Here is a 19,363-nt window from a genome sequence, read left to right on the forward strand (position 1 = left end):
GGAAATGACCATTGGGAGAGACAGAGCTAGGCCTGCTGTGGCCTTCCATTTTGCAAGGGTAGAGAATCATACTCCATGATGCTATGAGAATAATCTGCAATAATACAATGACTGTATTTGCATCATTGTGCATGATGGTCGAGGGCATGCAGAATAAGCTGCTGAAATCAAGCTTGACAGGGGCCCAGGCGCTATTCATTTACAGTTGTCATAATGTCAACAAAGATTGATATGAACGGCATCTTTGTCACAGAGCAAAATAAAAGGCTGGAAAGTACAGTACAATCATATTGCGAGGTGCAGTACATGAAAAGAAACAATATCAGGTTGTGTAATTGCATTTCACCGTTTAATAATGCGCAACCGACAAAAACAACGCTAACGGTGATGAACGCACGCAGCTATAGCTGGCTTTTAATTTTTCAGGCTTCTTTTTAAAAACCTTACCTCACCGTTCACTTGTCTTCACCTAATCTGTACCTAACAAAACTCAAAATTCACTCTTGTGAACACATGCAGCATGTATAAGCATTGCAGCAGTAAGATTATGCATGAGGCTTCATCTAGAAGTGGGCTAACTATGCAGGTATGGAAAGTTTCAGCCCATAGCCCCCATAATATTCAGTTTAGAGTCTGTTCTGCACAGCGCATGCATTGCGTGTAAGCGCCTAATTTATTCGAAGGCAGTTTCTTTTTTGCTGATGTGACCAGTGACTCTCATCAGACACTGATCACTAACGTCACATGTATATTTGCTGAGAACTTAAAGATAACTTCAGCACCATATCGAAACTCAAGGGCTCAGGTTTTTTCATTATCCAAGATGTGTCAGCAAAGTTTAGGCCAATTAAAAAAATGTGGGACGCGTGTCTCTATTCAGAGCAACGGGTCTGTCGTGAAGGTGCGATATGTGAAGGTTCCTTAGAGCTTGGGAGACTAGTTGGAACTCATTAGGAAAGGCATTTAATCAGCCTGTTTCCTCTTAGCTTGGTTCTTCGACTTCCGCCTCATCCACTTCCTGACTTTCTTCTGGCCGTTTTCATACCCTTAGTTTGTTGACTATGCACGCTCTCAGTATTGCTAAAAAATTTCCAGATTTATTGTCTCGCATATCTACTTAATCCCCCTCCCCCTTGTTATTCTCATTACAGAGACACTGCTGCATAATGGTAGTGAAGGCTCTGAGTTCACCCCACCATGTTTTGTTGCCCTGCTATCAGAGAGGAATTGTGGTAGCGCTGGCGGTATGGCACTGCTTATCAGGTCTGTCTTATGATTCTCAGTTTTGCCTTCTCTCCATGAAACAGGCTTATTGTGCTGTAAAGCTTACCTAAATAATCGTTTGATTCTAATTTTTTTTATGTATTGTTAACCCGATTGTTCCCTTAATGCTCTTTCTGCTGTTTCAGCTTTCACGATCGAGAGAAACATAGCTTCGAGATGTATCTGCATGCAATAATTTCACTCTCCTTGTACGCATTAGCCACCAATGTCTGGAGTAGGCCATGACATAGCAATTTGTAGGGAACTAATAAGCATTCCTTTGTCCTTTGGACTGACGTAGGTTGTTTCGGGAGCAACAAGGTTGTATTCTGCCATCAACTCAGTGTTCTGAAGCACTGATATAACCGAAAAAGATTTCTCTTTTAAGGTCATTCATCTACTCTCACATCATAAAACCGTTTTAGTTTCGCTCTTTCACCCAACTTCTAAACCACCCTATCCGTTTACTAGTTTTGCTAATCTCACTCGCGTGGATGATAACTCAATTACTGATCTCTTAGCTTGATATTTCGATATATTCAGTGGACTCTCAGACAGCCATGACATGATCTGTATTTTTACTTACTTTGTGCCTCTTGTCAATTCATGTATCCAACCGCGGTGGAAGAAAGAGAGGTGATCCGTCGGCGTGGCCGTGCTGTGGCGAAAGAGCGTCCACTTAGTCTGGCCGGAAGCGCCGCCGCTAGGGGCAGCACGTGTTCAGGGGGCCATACCCCTCCGCCGATTCTGCTAGCGTTCCAGTTAGGAAGCCATGATGTCCGCGCGCCTCCGCTTTCAGGTTGGAGACACCATTTGTACCAACCCGCGCCGCCGTCTCCCCCTCACAGCGGCATGTTGGGTCCCACGCGCCGGTCGCGTGCAGTGCGCTATGCGTGTGGCGTGGTTTGTAGGCGGTTGCGTGGCGACTGGAATAATGCGAATAAACTGGAAATATGCAGTACATAGTTGTTTCGCTCGTAGCAATAATTTTCTGGCACTTTTGAGTGTGTATTATGCATGGTGCAGTCGCTCTAACCAAACAGCAACCGAAAAGCAATGACGGACTGCTATGTTCTCCACTCACTGGCTGCACTGAAAAGGGACAGTGGTTATTTGGTGTTGCTTCGCAGCTGTAATTTGGAGTGTCATGGTCGCCGAATTTAGTAGAATTATGCTGCATTTGCTGTTCGAACATAAGGAGTGTTCACATAGCTGTAGTTTTCTCAGGTATGCTAGCAGCGCGGAGAATGGCCTGCCGAATACAATTATGTCTGCGTAATTAACACCCGCTTTTTCAGCATTCTTTGGTATCCCTTCGTCTTATTACTGCACCATATGCGGAGAACTCCATGCAGTAATGGCAAATTTCTCTTCCAAACGATCCGTCGCGACACTGTCTCTAACATGCCTGAAACCTATTGCTCATACTTTATCAACTGCTTGTTTCTCAAAAGAATCATGCAGGCGGTTGAATTTTTCTCTTAACGGTGTTGACTATATGTAGATCGATGATACGATGAGACTGTTTCGTAGTTGCTAAGTAGCCTTATACAAGGACAAATTTAACTGACACATTTATTTTTATTTTCAAAACTTGAAGAGAAAAAATCATTAAAAGCAACCGATTCATAAAGTAACCTCACCAAATGAGACTCTCATAACCACTTCTTTTGAATCGCATTTTCTCTGCCAAACTAAACTTAAAAAGGGGAGTGGGAGGAACGCTGACCGCCTTCCTAGCTTCCGCGGAACCGTAGGCTCTGGTTTCCAAACTACGCAGGCCTGTCGCTTCACTCAGTAATAGTCGAGCAAGGTCATCTCTCATTATGGTAAAGGACTGGGCTAGTTTGAAACAGCGTTTGACGTAAAGCGCGCAGAAAGACACGGACGAGTCAACAGGACCGACAAGCTCTCATCCCCGCAACTGCCATAAAGAGAGGCGAAGAAAAAAAACGTAAACTGTAGGAAATGCCTGCCCAGAAACGCACATGGCGAATTTTAAGGCGAAAGCCTTTAATGTCTCATCGTTGTAATCAGCAGTTGTCGACAGAGAATGTCACGCTTTTCAGTTGGTCGAAACGGTCGTAACGTCACAGTGCGCCAATTTCAAACGGGGCCAATTGTACTTTGGCTAGTAACCATGCAACTAATTGAAGGGACCATATACGCTCTGAGCATTGCAGAGGTTGCGCCGCCTGTCGGCGGCTTCACGAAACACAAGCGGGGCTTCCGCCGGGCCTTTCTCATCTCGTTTCTACGCAGTCGAGGTTCTGGCGCATGAAAATCGCGTTCGTTCGGTGCATATGCTTCTCTTAGAGCCTGGACCATGTCTAAAAACAACTGTTGCGTAGTGGGGTGCTCGAACAGCTACAAAAGCTCCCCGGGAACGCGTTTCTACAAGTTTCCTGGCCGCCCTTACGAACAGGAGCGAAGAAAACAGTGGATCGTCGCCGTCCGGAGAAAAAAGTGAGTGCTAGCTACTCGCGTCTCGTTGCTTTTGTAATATTTACTGCAGCGCTTTCACGGTGCGGCTATGAAATGTTAATGGTGCTATTGTGTATGCCCTGTCAAGCATCGCCAGTTCATTTTGATTGCTGTTTTCATAGTTGTATGCGAAAGAAAGTTGCTCGCTTTTTCACGTGGCTCAACTGATAGTTTATGGCGCGTCTTGTGCACGGCGCTTTTCATCACAGCGAACGCAGCACGAATCGCATGATGTTTCACGCGTGGCTCTAGATCGTTTCCGAACTCATTATGCACCTGTGTGTTTAGCGACGCGCAAGCTATGAAGCGTTGCTACTGTATGCATACTACTCGCTCTGGATTTTGCACAGCTGGCTCAAATTTTCGCTTTGTTACGGAATATCATTCGCTGCGTGTATTTGCGGAATTGGCATGCTGCGGCTTTCCTATCTGCGCAAATATTGCGGTTTATAGCTGGCATGAATTCAGCATATTTGTGCTGTGTAACAGTGTTGTGGTGGTTTGATTCTTACGCGGAAAATATGTCATGATTGTGGCTTTTACTTCAGGCCACCTTGCTTTATCTTTGCATTTGTTTGTATGTAATCGGAAAGCAGCTGGTTGTAAGTTCGTGGACAGTTTTAAATATATAATCGCCTGTATTCGTTTTTGACTAACACTTCTTACAGCTTATTTGTTGACGCACGTTTGCTTTGCTTTCTTTCGAATTTAGCAAAGATGGGAGCCCTTGGGAGCCTACCAAAAACAGCAGGCTCTGCAGCCAGCATTTCGTGAATGGCGAAAAATCAAATGACCCGAGGAGCCCATCATACCTACCTACAGTATTTCCAACTGCTTACAGATGCTCGAACCCAGGGTCATCTGAGAGGTACCAAAGGTAATTCGCTTTCTGGTTGCCTTGCTGCTTTTCATTTCAACCTTGGTAATGCTAGTCAGGTAATTACATGACATAATGTTGTGAAACTTCTCGCATGATGACAGACGAGGCAAAAGTTCTGTGATGCCAGCCTTTTAATTTAATTTGAGCTTTTGAACCACAGCTGGCTCATAAAGAGGTGAGCAATCAGGCTGGCAGGGTCTCCAGTCTTTACTCAGCTGCTTTGCATTTGTTCACTTGTGTCACTGAATGCTTCGCACCGGCTGCCGTGGCTCTACTGATAATGGTTTATAAATTTGTTTGGTCCACTTGAGAACGCTTTACACCAGTCTAATATCCCCAAAATCAAAAATTACCATATGTGAGGCTTCTTGTAAGTCGAGATGAAGAGTGAAACAAAGGGGCAATATTAACTACGTTGTGGCTCATTTTCAGTACAGACAAAAGTACACATTGAAATTTCTCCAAGTGTGCTTAAGAGCATGCCAAATTTGCAGGTTTGTCATGGCTAATTAGCTGCTTGCTTATATAAAAAACCCTTAGTAAGGGGCAACTACACCTTGAATCCAATATACCAACTGCAGGTTGCGGTCACGTGAGCTGCAAACAACCAGTGATCCTGCTCCAGCAGACCTTCCGGAGGAAGAATGCTCTGCACACAGTGGTTTGGAGCTCACAAAGAGGAGCGTATGCATCACTGCCCCAACTGTTACAAGCAATCTTTTGTTTTCAGCAAATTAAAAAAAGGGGAGGCATGCTGTCTATATATATCATTCTAATATTAATTGGCATTCCTTCCTCAAGGAAAGTGTTTTACCCATGCTGATCATCGTAACCCACGGCTATATACATATCAATATTTCTCAGTATCCAGCCTGCTTTAAAGGGTTGTGTAGGGTTCAAGGCAGCTAGGACAGGTCAGAACAGAATGGAGCTCATAGACAGAGTATGAGGCAGTTTGTGAGGGGCGGAGCAGCCAGATCTTTTCTCTCTGTCTCAGTCTATTTTGCCGATGTGAAGCTTGGTTTCACTGCATTGCACTTTTGACTGCAAGTAGCAGGAAAGGTATAATTGTGTGGCAGCTTACACTACGCTCGTATATTTGTGCAGGTGGAAACACAAACAGACCCTTGCACATGGGCTTCAAGCAGTGACTTGCCAAGTATTTTTTTATGCTGTATGACAGGATGCGATGCTGAGACACAAGTAAGTGCCATTTATCTGCCACTGCAACTAATGTGCTTGATGCATTTTCCTCTCCCTCCCGTGCACACCGTGCATGGTCAAAAGAGCATATATACGGAGCAATTGGACCAACCAACAGCTTCGTTTACATTGTGGTAGCATATTTATAGCTTCATTTGCATGTGCCAGTGGAGTGCATGCATGATACACCAAGCAAAATAAAATATAGTTTGCTAAATTCTATTATCTCTTTTTCCTATCTTTCGCTGTCCTCTGTTATAAAGTTTTTAAAGTAAATCGTGTTTAATTGCACATTTCTCACAAAAACAAGTACCCCCTTTTTATTTTATTGTTCTTGGTATTTGGAACATGCACGCAAGTAGCACTGAAAACTAATTTTCATCTGTTTCTAACAGGCTGTGCTTCCTTGGAAGAAAAGCTGCAGGGATGCAGCATCAGGCACATCTTTCGAAACTAGGGACTCTGCTTGTGACCCAATGAATGTGGTTGACACAGTGCCTACTTCTGGCTTCACTGGGTACCAGAGTGTGGCAGCTTGTAACCCCCCAAAAAGGGCAGAAGTTCTGACTTCCATTGCTGGCGTCTCTATTCCAGTATTTAACAAGCTGCAAAATATCCTGCTTGCTTCTGTGAATGCTCAACGGCATGCTGAAGTTGTGAGCACATCAAACAAGCTTTTACTGTTTTTAATGAAGATTAAGTTAAACTTATCATACTCAGCTCTAGCAGTCTTTTTTAGTATTCATCGAACAACATGTTCTCGTCATTTCTTTCTCGTCCTAAATATTCTACACCAGAAAATGCGACCCCTCATATATTGGCCCTCAAAGGCAACAAATGAACTTATGATGCCAGACTGCTTCAAGCCACACTACAGCCAGTGTCGAGTCATAATTGATTGCACTGAGGTCCCTTGCTCTGCGCCAACTACAGTGCATGAAAAAGTTCTCATGTTTTCTAGTTACAAAGGCTGCTATACAGTGAAGTTTCTTGTTGGCATCACGCCAAGTGGAATAATTAGCTTTCTGTCTAGACCTTATGGTGGCCGTGCCACAGATTCCTTAATAACAACAGATAGTGGAATATTACATCTTTTGAACCCAGGTGACATTGACTTGGCCGACAAGGGGTTTCCGCAAATAAGAAGTCAGCTGGCAGACCGTGGTGTTAAATTTCATATGCCAGTGTTTGCCCGTCCTAATGAACCATTTACTAGAGAAGAAGTTTTTGAAACTTACAAGGTTGCGACTGCAAGGATACATGTTGAGCGATGTATCCAAAGAATGAAGATTTATCGCATACTTTCTGAGAAACTCTCGGCAGACTTGGTTCCACATGCTGCAAAAATAATTGACATGTGTGGTGTGCTCACAAATCTTCAGAAGCCAAAAGCCAAAGCCAAAAGAGCAGCCAAAAGAGCAGCCATAGATGGCAACTTTATAGGTCATCAATGCAGTGCATGTATCATATTGAGACAAGGAATTGAACACATATTTCCAGGGTCCATGCGGGTCCTTGAAAACCTTGAAAACCCTTGAATTTGGAAGAAGTGTTTTTAAGGGCCTTGAGAGTCCGGGAATTTTCATGGGGTCCTTGAAAACCCTTGAATTTTGGTGTGATGAGGGAGACGGCCGTTAAAAAATGCTAGTATCCTTTAAATTTTCTTTTTTTTTCACAAATTAACCCTTTGGAGATAACTTTACCGGAACTGCACCTCTGTGGCTTTGATCACCGTCCCTTCGGCAAGAGCTCTGCGTAAATGCAGATGAAGCCCCACTGTCTCCGCCCGACGCCGCACATGGCTTCCGTCACCCCGTAACCTGCCCCAAGAGCAAGGTTTGGGCACAAAGCGAAAAGAGACACAATCTGAATGTGGTTCGGGCAGGAACCTGGTGCGGCGTAAGCGTAGGGAGCCTACACATGTGACATAAACAGTTCACGAGCACACAGCAGGCACACGTGCGTCGCTCCGCTAATGCAACGCAGGATGCACCTAAAGCCATTGTGAAAAATTTCTGTCCACCATAAAAAAGCGAAGTTATAGTGGCTTCGGCGTCATTCACAGCTGCGCCTCCATGCAGGGAATATTCCTTCATGCAGGCAACAGTGATCAAGCACAGATTAGCTCCCAATACATGCATAAAGTTCGCACCAGAACAGTCAAAACAGCTTTGTTATTAGAATGATTTCGAGCAAAGACTGAGCATGCTGGCTCAGGTGCCAATCTTTTCGAAATGATGCCGTGCGCAGGCACGTCTGGCGATGGACTACGCTGCTGCTTGGCCGCCGTAGTCGTTGGTACGCCTAGCCTGTTTCGCACTGAAACCGCAGCCAACGGCACGTCTAAAGTGGCCAGAGCTGAGTGAAAGGTGTGCTTTTCATAAGGCTAGATGTCAAATTCATCAGCTTATAATAAAATAAAGATGCGGTCAAGTTCCACGACATTTTCAACAGCGAAGCTTGCAGACGCGGGACAGATGCGAGGTACAGCTGCGGGTAGAAACGGCAGAAATTTGTTTTTATCGCAGTTGCCGCTCTTACTAGCAACTCTTTATTGGTAAACGGCCCTCAAGAGAGGTTTATTTGTTACGTTAAAAGTCTCTTGTGCAATAATTGCTAGATACATGAGATGTAAGAAATGTTTCTTTAATAAAATGCTGTGTTGCTAAGTCCTTGAAAGAAATAGTCGGGGGTCCTTGGAAGTCCTTGAAGATCCTTGAATTTCATGGCTGAAAACCAGCATGAACCCTGTATTTCTTGCTTGTAACGAAAAAAAAACGAAATCATTGATGTGAACTGTGAAAATGTGTTTATTTAATAAAGGTGATGATAAAACCTCTGACACTAAGCATGCTTCTTTGTGTCCGAATTAACATGCCCCATTGCTTGCTACCCTTGCTAAAGCGGGCAGCAACTGTGAGAAATAGAATCTCTCAAGCTTGGGAATAGATGCGCACAGAAAGTCTTTGTCCACAGGAACTTGCACGGTGACTTGCTGATGTTTGGAATACACATACAAGTAACATAGTTCGAGTCCCAGCACAAACAGTGACACCTGAACTTGGGTGAAATACATGTGTGTTTTCTTCAGTTCCAGTATTGCACCACTGAACATCAAGTATGGCACATTGCAAACCTTTTTCTCAAAGTCCACAATCGATTTGTTTTTGCATGTATAAGGGCATTTTACCTCTAGTAAAAATTCCTTTGATTCTTTAGAGGCAATTCCATCAGGTGTGCAGCAGAGCCATGGCTGCTCTAACATTACAGATAGGCCGCACTTGTGAACCTCTGCAGCAACCTCACTGGCAAATAATGTCACTGCTTCCGCTTCTAAGGCAATACCGTAGGCTGTAGCTGGTGACCAAAAACTTTTCTCTTTCAAAAGCCCTTCAGCCACTTGAGCAGGTTGCCGCCTGGACCTCAGAATGGTGTGTGCCTTGCTGCTAGCAGAAATGCGAGTGGCATGCATATTTTTCCAGAAGCTCACATCCCTTTTGGGTTCTCGTGTTTTCATTTCTATGTCTGCAATTTCTTGTCGTGTTGCCATTACATGCCCCATGTAAAACTCCATTTCGTTGTCAGTGTTGCTCCATGGTTCACTACAACGGTGCAGTGCTGAAGTGCGCACATTGCCTCGAGTGACACTTGGTGTCGGTGAAAGGGCTGCCACTTGCTCTTCAGGTTCTTCGCTCACTCTCACAGAGAGCTCGTGGCCAATTGCTGTAACCAGTGAGCAGTCTTCACCCCACAGTCCATCAAGTAGTGCAGCAACTGCCGTTGCATCCTGAACAGGTGGAGCAGCTGGTGGCAAATAAACAACTTGCTCCACTGCTCGTCCAAGGAAGCTGTCCAGGCAGGCTCCTTTTTTATAAATGCCCAGACTTTTAACAGACGGCTTTCCCCAGCTTCTTGGGCCACTTGTACACGAGTTGTTTTGTGTGCAATTCCCATAGTGCACAACTGCTGCTATATGCTTGCAGCGGCCTCCATTCCCTGCCTTGCAGGTGCACATTGCATCCTCGAGGGCAAGCTCTGGTACGTGTCAATAATAATAAAAAAAAAACATTTTAAGCTGAATTTGAATCAAAGCATGTTAATTTAGAGCGTTGGCTCTAATTACGCGAAAGCAAACAATCCCGTTGCTTGCAGGTTGAGTTCGTCAGTAACAAATCTATGGTTTATGGGGATTTAACGTGCCAAAGCGACTCTGGCTATGAGGGACGCCGTAGTGAAGGGCTCCAGAAATTTCGACCACCTGGGGTTCCTTAACGTGCACTGGCATCGCACAGTACACGGGCCTCTAGAATTTCGCCTCCATCGAATTTCGACCGCCCCGGACAGGATAGAACTAGCGCCTTTTCAAGTCAGCAGCCGAGCGCCACAACCACTGAGCCAGCGCGGCAGCAATTACTCGATACGAGGAAGCGTTATTTTTACGACCAAGCTCGGCTTGTGATATGACCTACGCGCGTAGGCAGCGCGAAAAAGCAAGGCGAGCAGCGAGCTTCGGGAGACAGAATCCGACAACACAAGAAGCTACCTCTTGCAAAAACAATTGTTTACTGTTTACCATACTCATTTCTTCCCATAATCCACACATAATCCAGAGAGCTCATCTACAGCATCTCTCATAGCCCGTGCGCCGCTTCGAGACTTCGAAATCTACAATTTACAATTTTACTACTCTCAGAACGCAGATCGAGAGGAGACAGCGTGCAGTGAAGCGGGCTCCGCACAAACTAGCGTTACATCAAACATATCAAACATACTTGTAGCTATAAGTGATGCTCTGTCGCTAATTCAACGACACATCACAGCGTTGCCGAATTTAATAAAGGCGACGAAAACCACTGCCGATCAGCATTATGCATGTTCGCCTGTTTACAAGCGTACCGCCGAAGCGTCTGTCGCGCGCGCCTTCATTGCTGGCCGCTCGATCGGGCGTGCGAGGCAGGCACCACGCAGTTGCACAATGCAGAAAAATAAAGTGGATTTATGAGACCTTTCTGGAAACACATCGCTTAAGCGTAAACACTGATTTAAAACCACAAAATGAGGCGATGTACTCACGATCAGCTCCACGTCGTAGCCGGGCTTCGTGACACTTGTTTGCGGCAAGCATTTTGCACGAATGCGGATCGGGTCGTCCCATACAGCTGCGACGTCAAACACATGTCCGCTTTCAAACAGTTTACTTCCTTTTCGGAGGCTGTCTCCGCAGAAATAGTCTTCACGCACCCGCACAAACGGCAAATCACATGCGCGAACTTCGGCCATGCTTGCTGCTTCAATGGGGAAGCCGGGGAAAGTGCCCCGTCTGTGTTTCCTGCGGCGGCCGCGAGGCGGCTTTCAGTGGCGCCCCTATAGGCGGTGCTCGGCGCGTGATGCTCCAAGTAAGTGGTACTGAGCTTAGTTAATTGCTTAATTACCCAATTAGCCTAATTAACTTCTCTAGTCAGGCCATATAAATAAATAAAACCTAGTAAGAAATTGGTCGAGCTCGGGAATCGAACCCCGGTCTTCGGAGTGCGAGACGAGCATGCTATCCACTCCGCCATGCCAGCTCGATGGTTTGGAATGAACAAAGGCACGTCTAGTGAATACGGTGTCTTCGCTCACTGCCATCCTCCTCCCTTCCCTTCCGGCGAAGTTTAGGTGTCCACCGAGATATGAGAGAGAAATACATTTCCTTTCCTCAAAAACCAATTTTCCGACGAGCGAGGCGTAGAACCGAATGGGCGATGGCGTTCTATGGACTCCCTGGCAGCGTTGCAAGACGCTCTCGCGTTCCACTCTTAGAGGCGAAGCTTAACATCTTAACCACACACCTCAGTGACCACACTTTAGGTCAAAAAAGTGCACCCCCCCCCCCCCCCCTGAATTTTGACGGGTGTCCACCGAGATATGTGAGACAGTTACTGCGTAATTTTCTTTCCTCAAATACAATTTTCATTTTCTTCATTACGGGCCATCTTCGTATTTCTTCTTTCACTGCCACTTCCTCTGTTCCTCTACGGTGCGGTTCAGGTGTCCACCGAGATTACAGAGAATTACTGCGCCATTTCCTTTCCTCAAAAACCATTGCGTTGAAACGGCAAGGCATCGCGCCGAACGGGTGGTGGCGTTCCGTGGACTCCCTGGCAGCGCTACAACACGCTGTCGCGTTCCACTCTTAAAGGCGAAGCTTAAGATTAAGCTTAATTAGCAGTTAATTACTATTCAGGCATTAATCAGTGATTAACCATTAATTAGTGATTTGTCATCACTTAGTAATTAGTACGCAATTACATGTGACGCCACCAGTGCCACAGAAGCACTGAAAGTGGTGCGGAAAACGCTTTCGCCTCTACGCACTTTAGACAGTCAAAGTGCCCCCTGAATTTTTTATTGATGTGTCTGCGTGAAGGCGACGAAACGAGCCTGTTTGCTTTGTAGTGGATAAAAAAGGCTCATTGCGTTGCGCCACGCAGTCGCGACTTTGCTTACTGACGCCCAGAATGTATAGGTACGCCGCCAGGATATTCGTGGTGAGCTCGCGAAAAGAAGTAGACGGATTGCGGGGTTGGGGTTTAGAATGCCTTCGTGACATGAAGATGAATAAATTAAACAAAATCCTTGAGGAGAGCTCAGACACGGTGGGCCTAAATAATATGGATGCCTTATTGGAAACGTCTTTGTCGTCGGTTCTGTAGGAAGCGCTATGCAAATTTAGGTGTGGCCTGGCAAGTTCTAATCCTCGCCTCCCATGACGCAATCAACTTCGGACGATTACAGCTTTTCCGGCCTACGTCATTGGCGCACGCGCTTGTGGTAGGGACAAAACATGTGACTTCTGACAGCGCGGGGCCGAAGGTTCTATGTGTACTGAGGCTACTGCACAATGATGCCTCTCCAATCGAGAGAAGAAAAGGAGCGGGGAACGCTCGAAACATGCAAAATCGAGGCGAAAGTATACGCAATTTCACCCATTAGGCTACACTTCTTTGCTTGAAGTGAGCTCGTGTTGTGAGCGTGATGCAGCACCAAATCTTGCTTCAAAAGTTGACCGCATACGGCATCCGTGGGTTGCCACTTTCAATAATTGAGAGCTACCTTGCAGGCAGAGTGCAATATACACAGCTTCACGAATTCAGGTCAAGCTTGGGGGATATAAAATTTGGAGTCCCACAAGGATCAATTTTGGGGCCCTTGCTTTTTCTTTTATACGTCAATGATATTGCTAATATTCCTTTTACCCCTGCCATTGCAATGTACGCCGATGACACTAACGTCTTCTTTACAGGCGCAGACCTTCACTTGATAGAGCAGCGTGCTAACATCTGGCTTAACGAGCTTCACATTTGGCTTAATGTGAATGAGATTAACTTAAACGTAAAGAAAACACAGTTCATAATATTTCGTCCAAAAAACAAACCACTACTCTACGACATAAAGTTGAGCATTAATAATTGTAAAATAATGCCTGCAAACTCATTTAAATTTCTAGGAGTCTTCTTCAGGTCTGACCTTGGTTGGTCTGGGCACATAAATCATATCCGAGTGAAGTTATCTACATCTCTTTGCATGATATACAGATTAAAAGATTTTTTTGCCGTTACGTGTTAGGAAACAACTGTATTTTTCATTTATCCACTCTCACCTGACATACTGCCATCTAGTCTGGGGAACGTGCAACGAGGTAGACTCTGAGCGTCTTTCTTCCTTACAAAGACGAGCCTTAAAAATGATATCTTCTCATCAATCCTCATCAACAAACTCCCTGTGCAACAAGTTAAACATATTGCCATTTCCACAGCTCCATAAATTTTGCTTAGCCACATTGATTTTCCGCGAACTTAAACTTGATTATACCGCCTTTTTAAACACATACTTAAACAGAGACATAACATACAACTTACGCACTACTTCATTGACGGGGTTAATACTAAGAACAAACTATGGTACTAAAACTATACAGAATCAGATAATTGCGTTTTGTAATGAATATCCATACTTAATTACACTTTCCAAAGAAAACGTAACGATGCCACGTTTTAAAAAACAAGTGAAGCTACTTCTCCTTCCTTCAAATGTATAATAGCTTTCTCCTGATGTCCCATTGAGTTTCCACTAATTTACCTTGTGGCGTGATTGAAATTGATGCATTGTTGCCTTGTGAAATACTTGAGCAAAGATTGTTAGTAACTGTATAACCTTCTTAATTTTGTTCCAATGTCTTCATATGTGTTCATTCTTGTGTGCATACCTGTGTAGTTAGCTATGTGATTCTCTTTGTGTCCATGTCCAACAAACTTTTAGTGATTCTGTGCCAGCTGTCAGATGTGTACGTCCGGGATGAAGGCCTCGTCAGGAGACACAGGAGTCTCCTTTTGCCTTACCTCGTGGACATATTTCACATCGTGTATTTATGTCCGAAATAAATTGAAATTGAGATCAAAGTATGAGAGTCTGCTGTGTTGAAAAAAGGGCAGCGGCATTTCGCTTTGCTAGAGAAGTGGGCGGGGAAAAAAATAGGAAAAACAGGTCAGGTGAGACGGCTGTAAACCAACAGAAAGTATGCGGGGCAAGGCATGCGCAATGCTTGCATTCCAGAACAATGTTTGCTTTGGGCGGAGTTATAATGCGCAACTTTAACGTTTCATCCTCGAAAACTTCTTGCACTGGACTTCGCGGCGAACGAAAAGCTGTTTGAATGGCAGTCTTTGGCGGATATGAAAATGCAGCTCGAAATAATCCTGTTTGTTTTCAAAGTAATGAAATGTAAGGCATCCGGGTAAACAGATTCCACTCGAATATGCAACGTCCGTTGTGAGAAGTTAACGACTGTTCACAACACACCAAGTTTCAAAGCAGATTAGCTGCGAAAGAAGATATTTTTTTTGCGTAACTAACTTTGATTCACTTTTCAAACAACCTATAACACCACCCTGCCTTGGGAGCCCACCAAATTTGTGGAATTTCACGCGGTAGAGGTAGTTTTCTGTTCGAAAGAGCCCGCCACCACATTGTTTCCAATGTAGCCGAACGGGAGAGTGGGGCCCAACATGCCTCCGTCTAGAGCGATGTCTCCACCCTGAAAGCGGCGCTGCCATCGAGGCACCCTAGTTCCAGTGAAGCAGCAGCGCACGTGCGGAACATTTGCAACGTCAGTCAGCGTTCAAAGACCAAAAACTTCATATATGCCTGTCTTTATTGTTTACCCGCCTAAATCTGAGCAGATAGATGTCATGCTGCTTACCCTCAAAATACTTCGATTTCCGACCAGAGTGAGGCGTAGCCTGCTCGAACAGACGACGTGCGACTCTTGCCACTCACCGCCTCGCCGTGGCCACGGGAGGCGCATGCAGCGATTTTCTGCTTCATCTCCCCAATTAGAGAGCTGTTTCATGATATCGCGTCGCCGATAGCTGACCCAGATCGGGTGCCCAGTACCTCAGCTTGCAGTTGTACTAAGCTGGGCAGGACCGTTTAGCATGCGTTCCTTTCGACTACTAGTGCAGAGGCATACGTTCATCCACAGTCTTTATTTTTTTGCGCATTGGTCTACTATAAGAAATACATATTTACGAATTCCTTCTATTAAAAACATTAAGACATAATTATGTCTTAATATGGCCAACTCGCCTGGAAGTGTTGACAAAAGCCATTCTTTGTACCGATCGTGCTACTGCAAAAACCAGTGCGAAAAGCATTTCAACAGTGGTTACGCCAACCGAAGCAGTTTTTCGAAAACACGCTGCAAAGCCTGGCGCGTAATGGGCAGGATATCACCAACCCTTACATATAGTCCTGATAGATTATGAGAAAGCATTGGACTCAGTCCAAACCTTAGCGGTCATACAGGCATTCCGGAATCAGAGTGTAGATGACCTTTATGCAAAAATACCGGATGATATCTATAACAGCTGCACAGCTACCATTGGCTAGCATAAAGTAAGCAATAAAAATCCAATTAGGAAAGGTGTCAGGCAGGGAGACAAAATCTCGTCAGTGCTGCTCACCGCCTGTTTTCAGGATAACATTAATGAAGAATATCTAAGTAATCTGCAATTCGCTGATGACATTGCCTTGCTAAGTCACTCAGGACATGAACTGCAAAGCATGATCAATGACTTAGAGAGGCGGAGAAAACGATGAGTCTAAAATTAGTATGCAGAAGACTAAAGCAATGTTCAGCAGACTCGCAAGCGAACAGCAAGCGCTGCGAAGAAAACCCGAGGTACCGTAGTGAAGCTTTCGCTACAATTATAATTATATTAACTTTGCGCCAAAATCATCAAAGAGGAGGTATGTGGAACTAAACTTGATACTCCACTGCACAGGTATTAATATTTTCAGAGCCAATTCTTTTTTCCCCGCTCTATCGAAGAGTTGAATCCATGGCCTGGATTCATTAGCTCATGTTCATACCCAAGTTTTTAAACCACCACCCAAAATGTCTAATGGCTTCCGTTTGCCCCGGCTGGTCAGTTGCAGCTTTCTCCTTTATTTACACTAATATCTCTGTGTATTCTCATTGTAAAAGTACATTTTCGCATTCCGCTGTATATTATACTCTCATATGTGCCTTGCGTTTTTTCCTTAAACTGACTCCTGCCACAGTGCACACTGTGCTGAAGTACACATAAATAAATAGATAAATCAGGCCATCCTTGATTCCGCGTTCCGATTTCTGCTGACCCCGGACTCTCCCTTTGTTCGCGCAGCGGCGCGGACGGCTGCGTAAAGCTCTGCGAGAGCGGCCCCCACTCGGAGGTTTTCCGCACCAGCGGAGTCCGGGGCGTGGCCGTCATCAAGGTGCTGCACCCGGCGTACCTGATCCGACACCTGCCGCTGCTGCTCAACGAAGTGCGCGTCGGAAGGCACGTGCACTCTACTACCTTCTCGCGCCACCACCAGCTTCTGTGTCTATAGTGTTAACACGACGCGGCCTTTTTCGTGCAGTGGCCGTATAGCTAGGTTGATTATTGATTAACGTGTTCCGGTCTGGTTACCATGCGTGTGCATGGCAGAGTCAAACTTGTTTCGTTTAATGCGAACACATTAGATAACTCAGCGATACCAGAATCAGACGTCTTTTCTTGCTCTGACACCAACAAGGAGGTACTCGGAGTGACGACACTCCGTCTACGTCCTTGTCCTTGTGGCGCCACAGCGGAGAAAGCATGAATTGGTACCAACTCACCCAATTCGCAACACTTTTGAATCAAACGTCGCCCAGAAGGCGGCTTACAAATCTCACGATTCATCGAAACGGTGTGACTTCATCAGACAGAAAAACGCAAAAAGTTAACTACAATTAAGCAGGACTAGTGCTTCCTACTGCAGAGACTAGAAAAGAATAGATTATAATTCGAGTAGAATTTGAATATAATTAGGAGAGAATAGGAATAGAATGCATTTGAATGCCGTGAGACGACTGCAACCTCGACCGGTGACATTTGTTTATTTTAATGCGAAAGCATTAGATCGCTTATCGAAACGGCAATCCAACGTCGCCCACAGAGGGGGTTACAATACTCGCGCTTGAACAGAATGGTGTGACGTCATCAAAGGCGGAAAAATACGAAATGGAGTCCAGTAAGGTGAAAAGTAGTGCTTACCTGCACCAACAACGAAGGAATAGAATAGAATTTGGACAGAATTAGAATAACTGAAATAGAATGCATTTGAATGTAGGCAGAAGACTCAAGCAACAAGCGAGGCAGTTCCGTCCAGACCTTAAGATGCATCGCTTTCTATGTACAGGTACCCGTAGAATGAGAGACCAACTTGCCCAGTGATGCGGTTACAGGTCAAAGATTGTGACTCCCTTCAATGTTGCACAATTAGGTGGCCGGTTGCGTTCAATTGTGCGTGGGAAGTAGCATAAAACTGCTAGTCGTAACGTGAGGCAGCGGTAAAACAAGAGTCGGTACGCTGGCCAACAAATACCAGGGAGTTTATGGGAGTAGTTCGGCCCCTTATCTCAAGCTCGTTAGTGGTTGCAAAGCGACGTCATGGCGTTGCCACAACAATTAAGCATAATCAGCGATTAGGTGGGCAGCTAACTTATTAATAAATGTTTTGTATTTCAAATTTTGGGTGGTATTTTACATTCTTGCTCTAATTTTTAGTCCTTTATCTTTCTTAAAAGAGTGAACAAGGGCGAATGTTAAAATTAACCCGTCAGGTGTACACTGCAACCAGTGGAGAACAAAGTGCTGAAAACTCAGCTGGTATGACACTTTCCTATGATCATGCATGCGCGCTTGCAAAAGTGAACTGTATTATTACGGAAAAATAATCTCATGGCTACTTTTAGGCTCCGTCTGGCCGGGATATATGCAGCATAAATCCGGATGAGAGAAATACATTTGAAAAGTGGTGAAGTTATTAAAGTAACTGACTCATTAGGAGAACACCTTAGTTGGAGAGTAAGTCGGAGAAACAGACGCCACGAGTGCTGCCTTTCAGCTGAACGATTATTCCAGCCTCAGCCCATAGCAATAAATGCACATGCGTTTCATCCTCTCTTGCTCGAAACCACGCAAGACACAACTGAAGCAACTGAAATCATTCACTTATCAAAAGATAGCATGGACGTGCTGAGCATTGTTATGAACTTATTCAAGGAAACAGGCAACAGAATAAGGATTAGTGCGATGAGCACAACAGATCGCGAGGCTAAGAGCGGGGGGTGCACCGCACAAAAAATAAAGGGCGGGTGGGGGGCGGGAGGGGGGGGGGATTGGCTATTGACATGCTTGCGTCGCTTTGAAAATACTTCTAATACTGCTTTATCCGTGTGCTGTTACGTCCGTCTTATGCAGCAATCGGATAAGCAACTTTTTCTACAGTGCGTTGGTTACTGACGGGCGCCGATCTTTAAGTCTGCCATTCAGAGCCCGCCCCTCTTAGACATTTTAGGACTCTACAACAGCTATTTAGGATTTTGTATGAACGGCGCCTGTTGCGGTATCTTAAGGGAAGTTTTAGGTACATTCTGGTTTCCTTCACTTTGTCTAGCTAACCCCTGAGTGCACTTTGGAGTTCATGAGCGAGCTGGCTATCTTTTTAGGAGCCTACAATTTCTGTTGTTGCGGTGCATTGTCGGTGGCGTAATTTTGAACGCGTGAGGCAACGCACGGTCTCGGTGTATATAAAATGCATCCTGTATGTAAACAAACTAGAACCTCACTGTGTTGTCAGTGGTATGCCTTGATGAACCTGGTTAATTAAAGGCAGCAAGGTATTCCTTCGTGGAATAGGTGCCTTCACGTTCCGCTACTCAATGGCGCTCGAATAGAGGCCTATACATTTCTCCACTTGTAAATACAGGAATGCTCCTCTGCTATTCAGGAACGCTTAGACATTCTCAAGGTATAAGGTCCACCTGTGCGCCTTAGTGGAGAGAAGGTTGGACAGATGGACAAAAATGACCAGACATGGGTGACCGGAGACAGGAAAATAACAATATAACTGTATAACATATTTCACCCAATAATAATTTTCTTTGCCTAAGCCGAGTTTCATATTGTCACCGATAGG

At 45.0% G+C, this 19,363-nt stretch overlaps 2 protein-coding genes across 2 annotated transcripts in view; both read left to right on the forward strand.

The window, feature by feature from the left end:
• Positions 1–19,363, forward strand: part of LOC149345177 (uncharacterized) — a 138,484-nt gene that overhangs the window by 65,598 nt on the left and 53,523 nt on the right. Inside the window, exon 9 of the mRNA XM_089546486.1 lies at positions 16,540–16,695. Coding sequence (XP_089402612.1) covers positions 16,540–16,695 — 156 coding nt within the window. The remainder of the gene's footprint in view (positions 1–16,539; positions 16,696–19,363) is intronic.
• Positions 3,509–7,258, forward strand: LOC149345178 (uncharacterized). The gene is made up of 6 exons (XM_089542818.1): positions 3,509–3,729; positions 4,460–4,624; positions 5,209–5,311; positions 5,735–5,830; positions 6,226–6,959; positions 7,213–7,258. Exons 1-6 carry the CDS (start codon positions 3,590–3,592, stop codon positions 7,256–7,258), a joined length of 1,284 nt encoding a protein of 427 aa, XP_089398944.1. The 5' UTR covers positions 3,509–3,589.

The sequence above is a fragment of the Amblyomma mixtum genome, chromosome 5 (assembly GCF_055824585.1).
Source record: "Amblyomma mixtum isolate Tamu chromosome 5, ASM5582458v1, whole genome shotgun sequence".
In the NCBI taxonomy this organism is placed as follows: Eukaryota; Metazoa; Arthropoda; class Arachnida; order Ixodida; family Ixodidae; genus Amblyomma; species Amblyomma mixtum.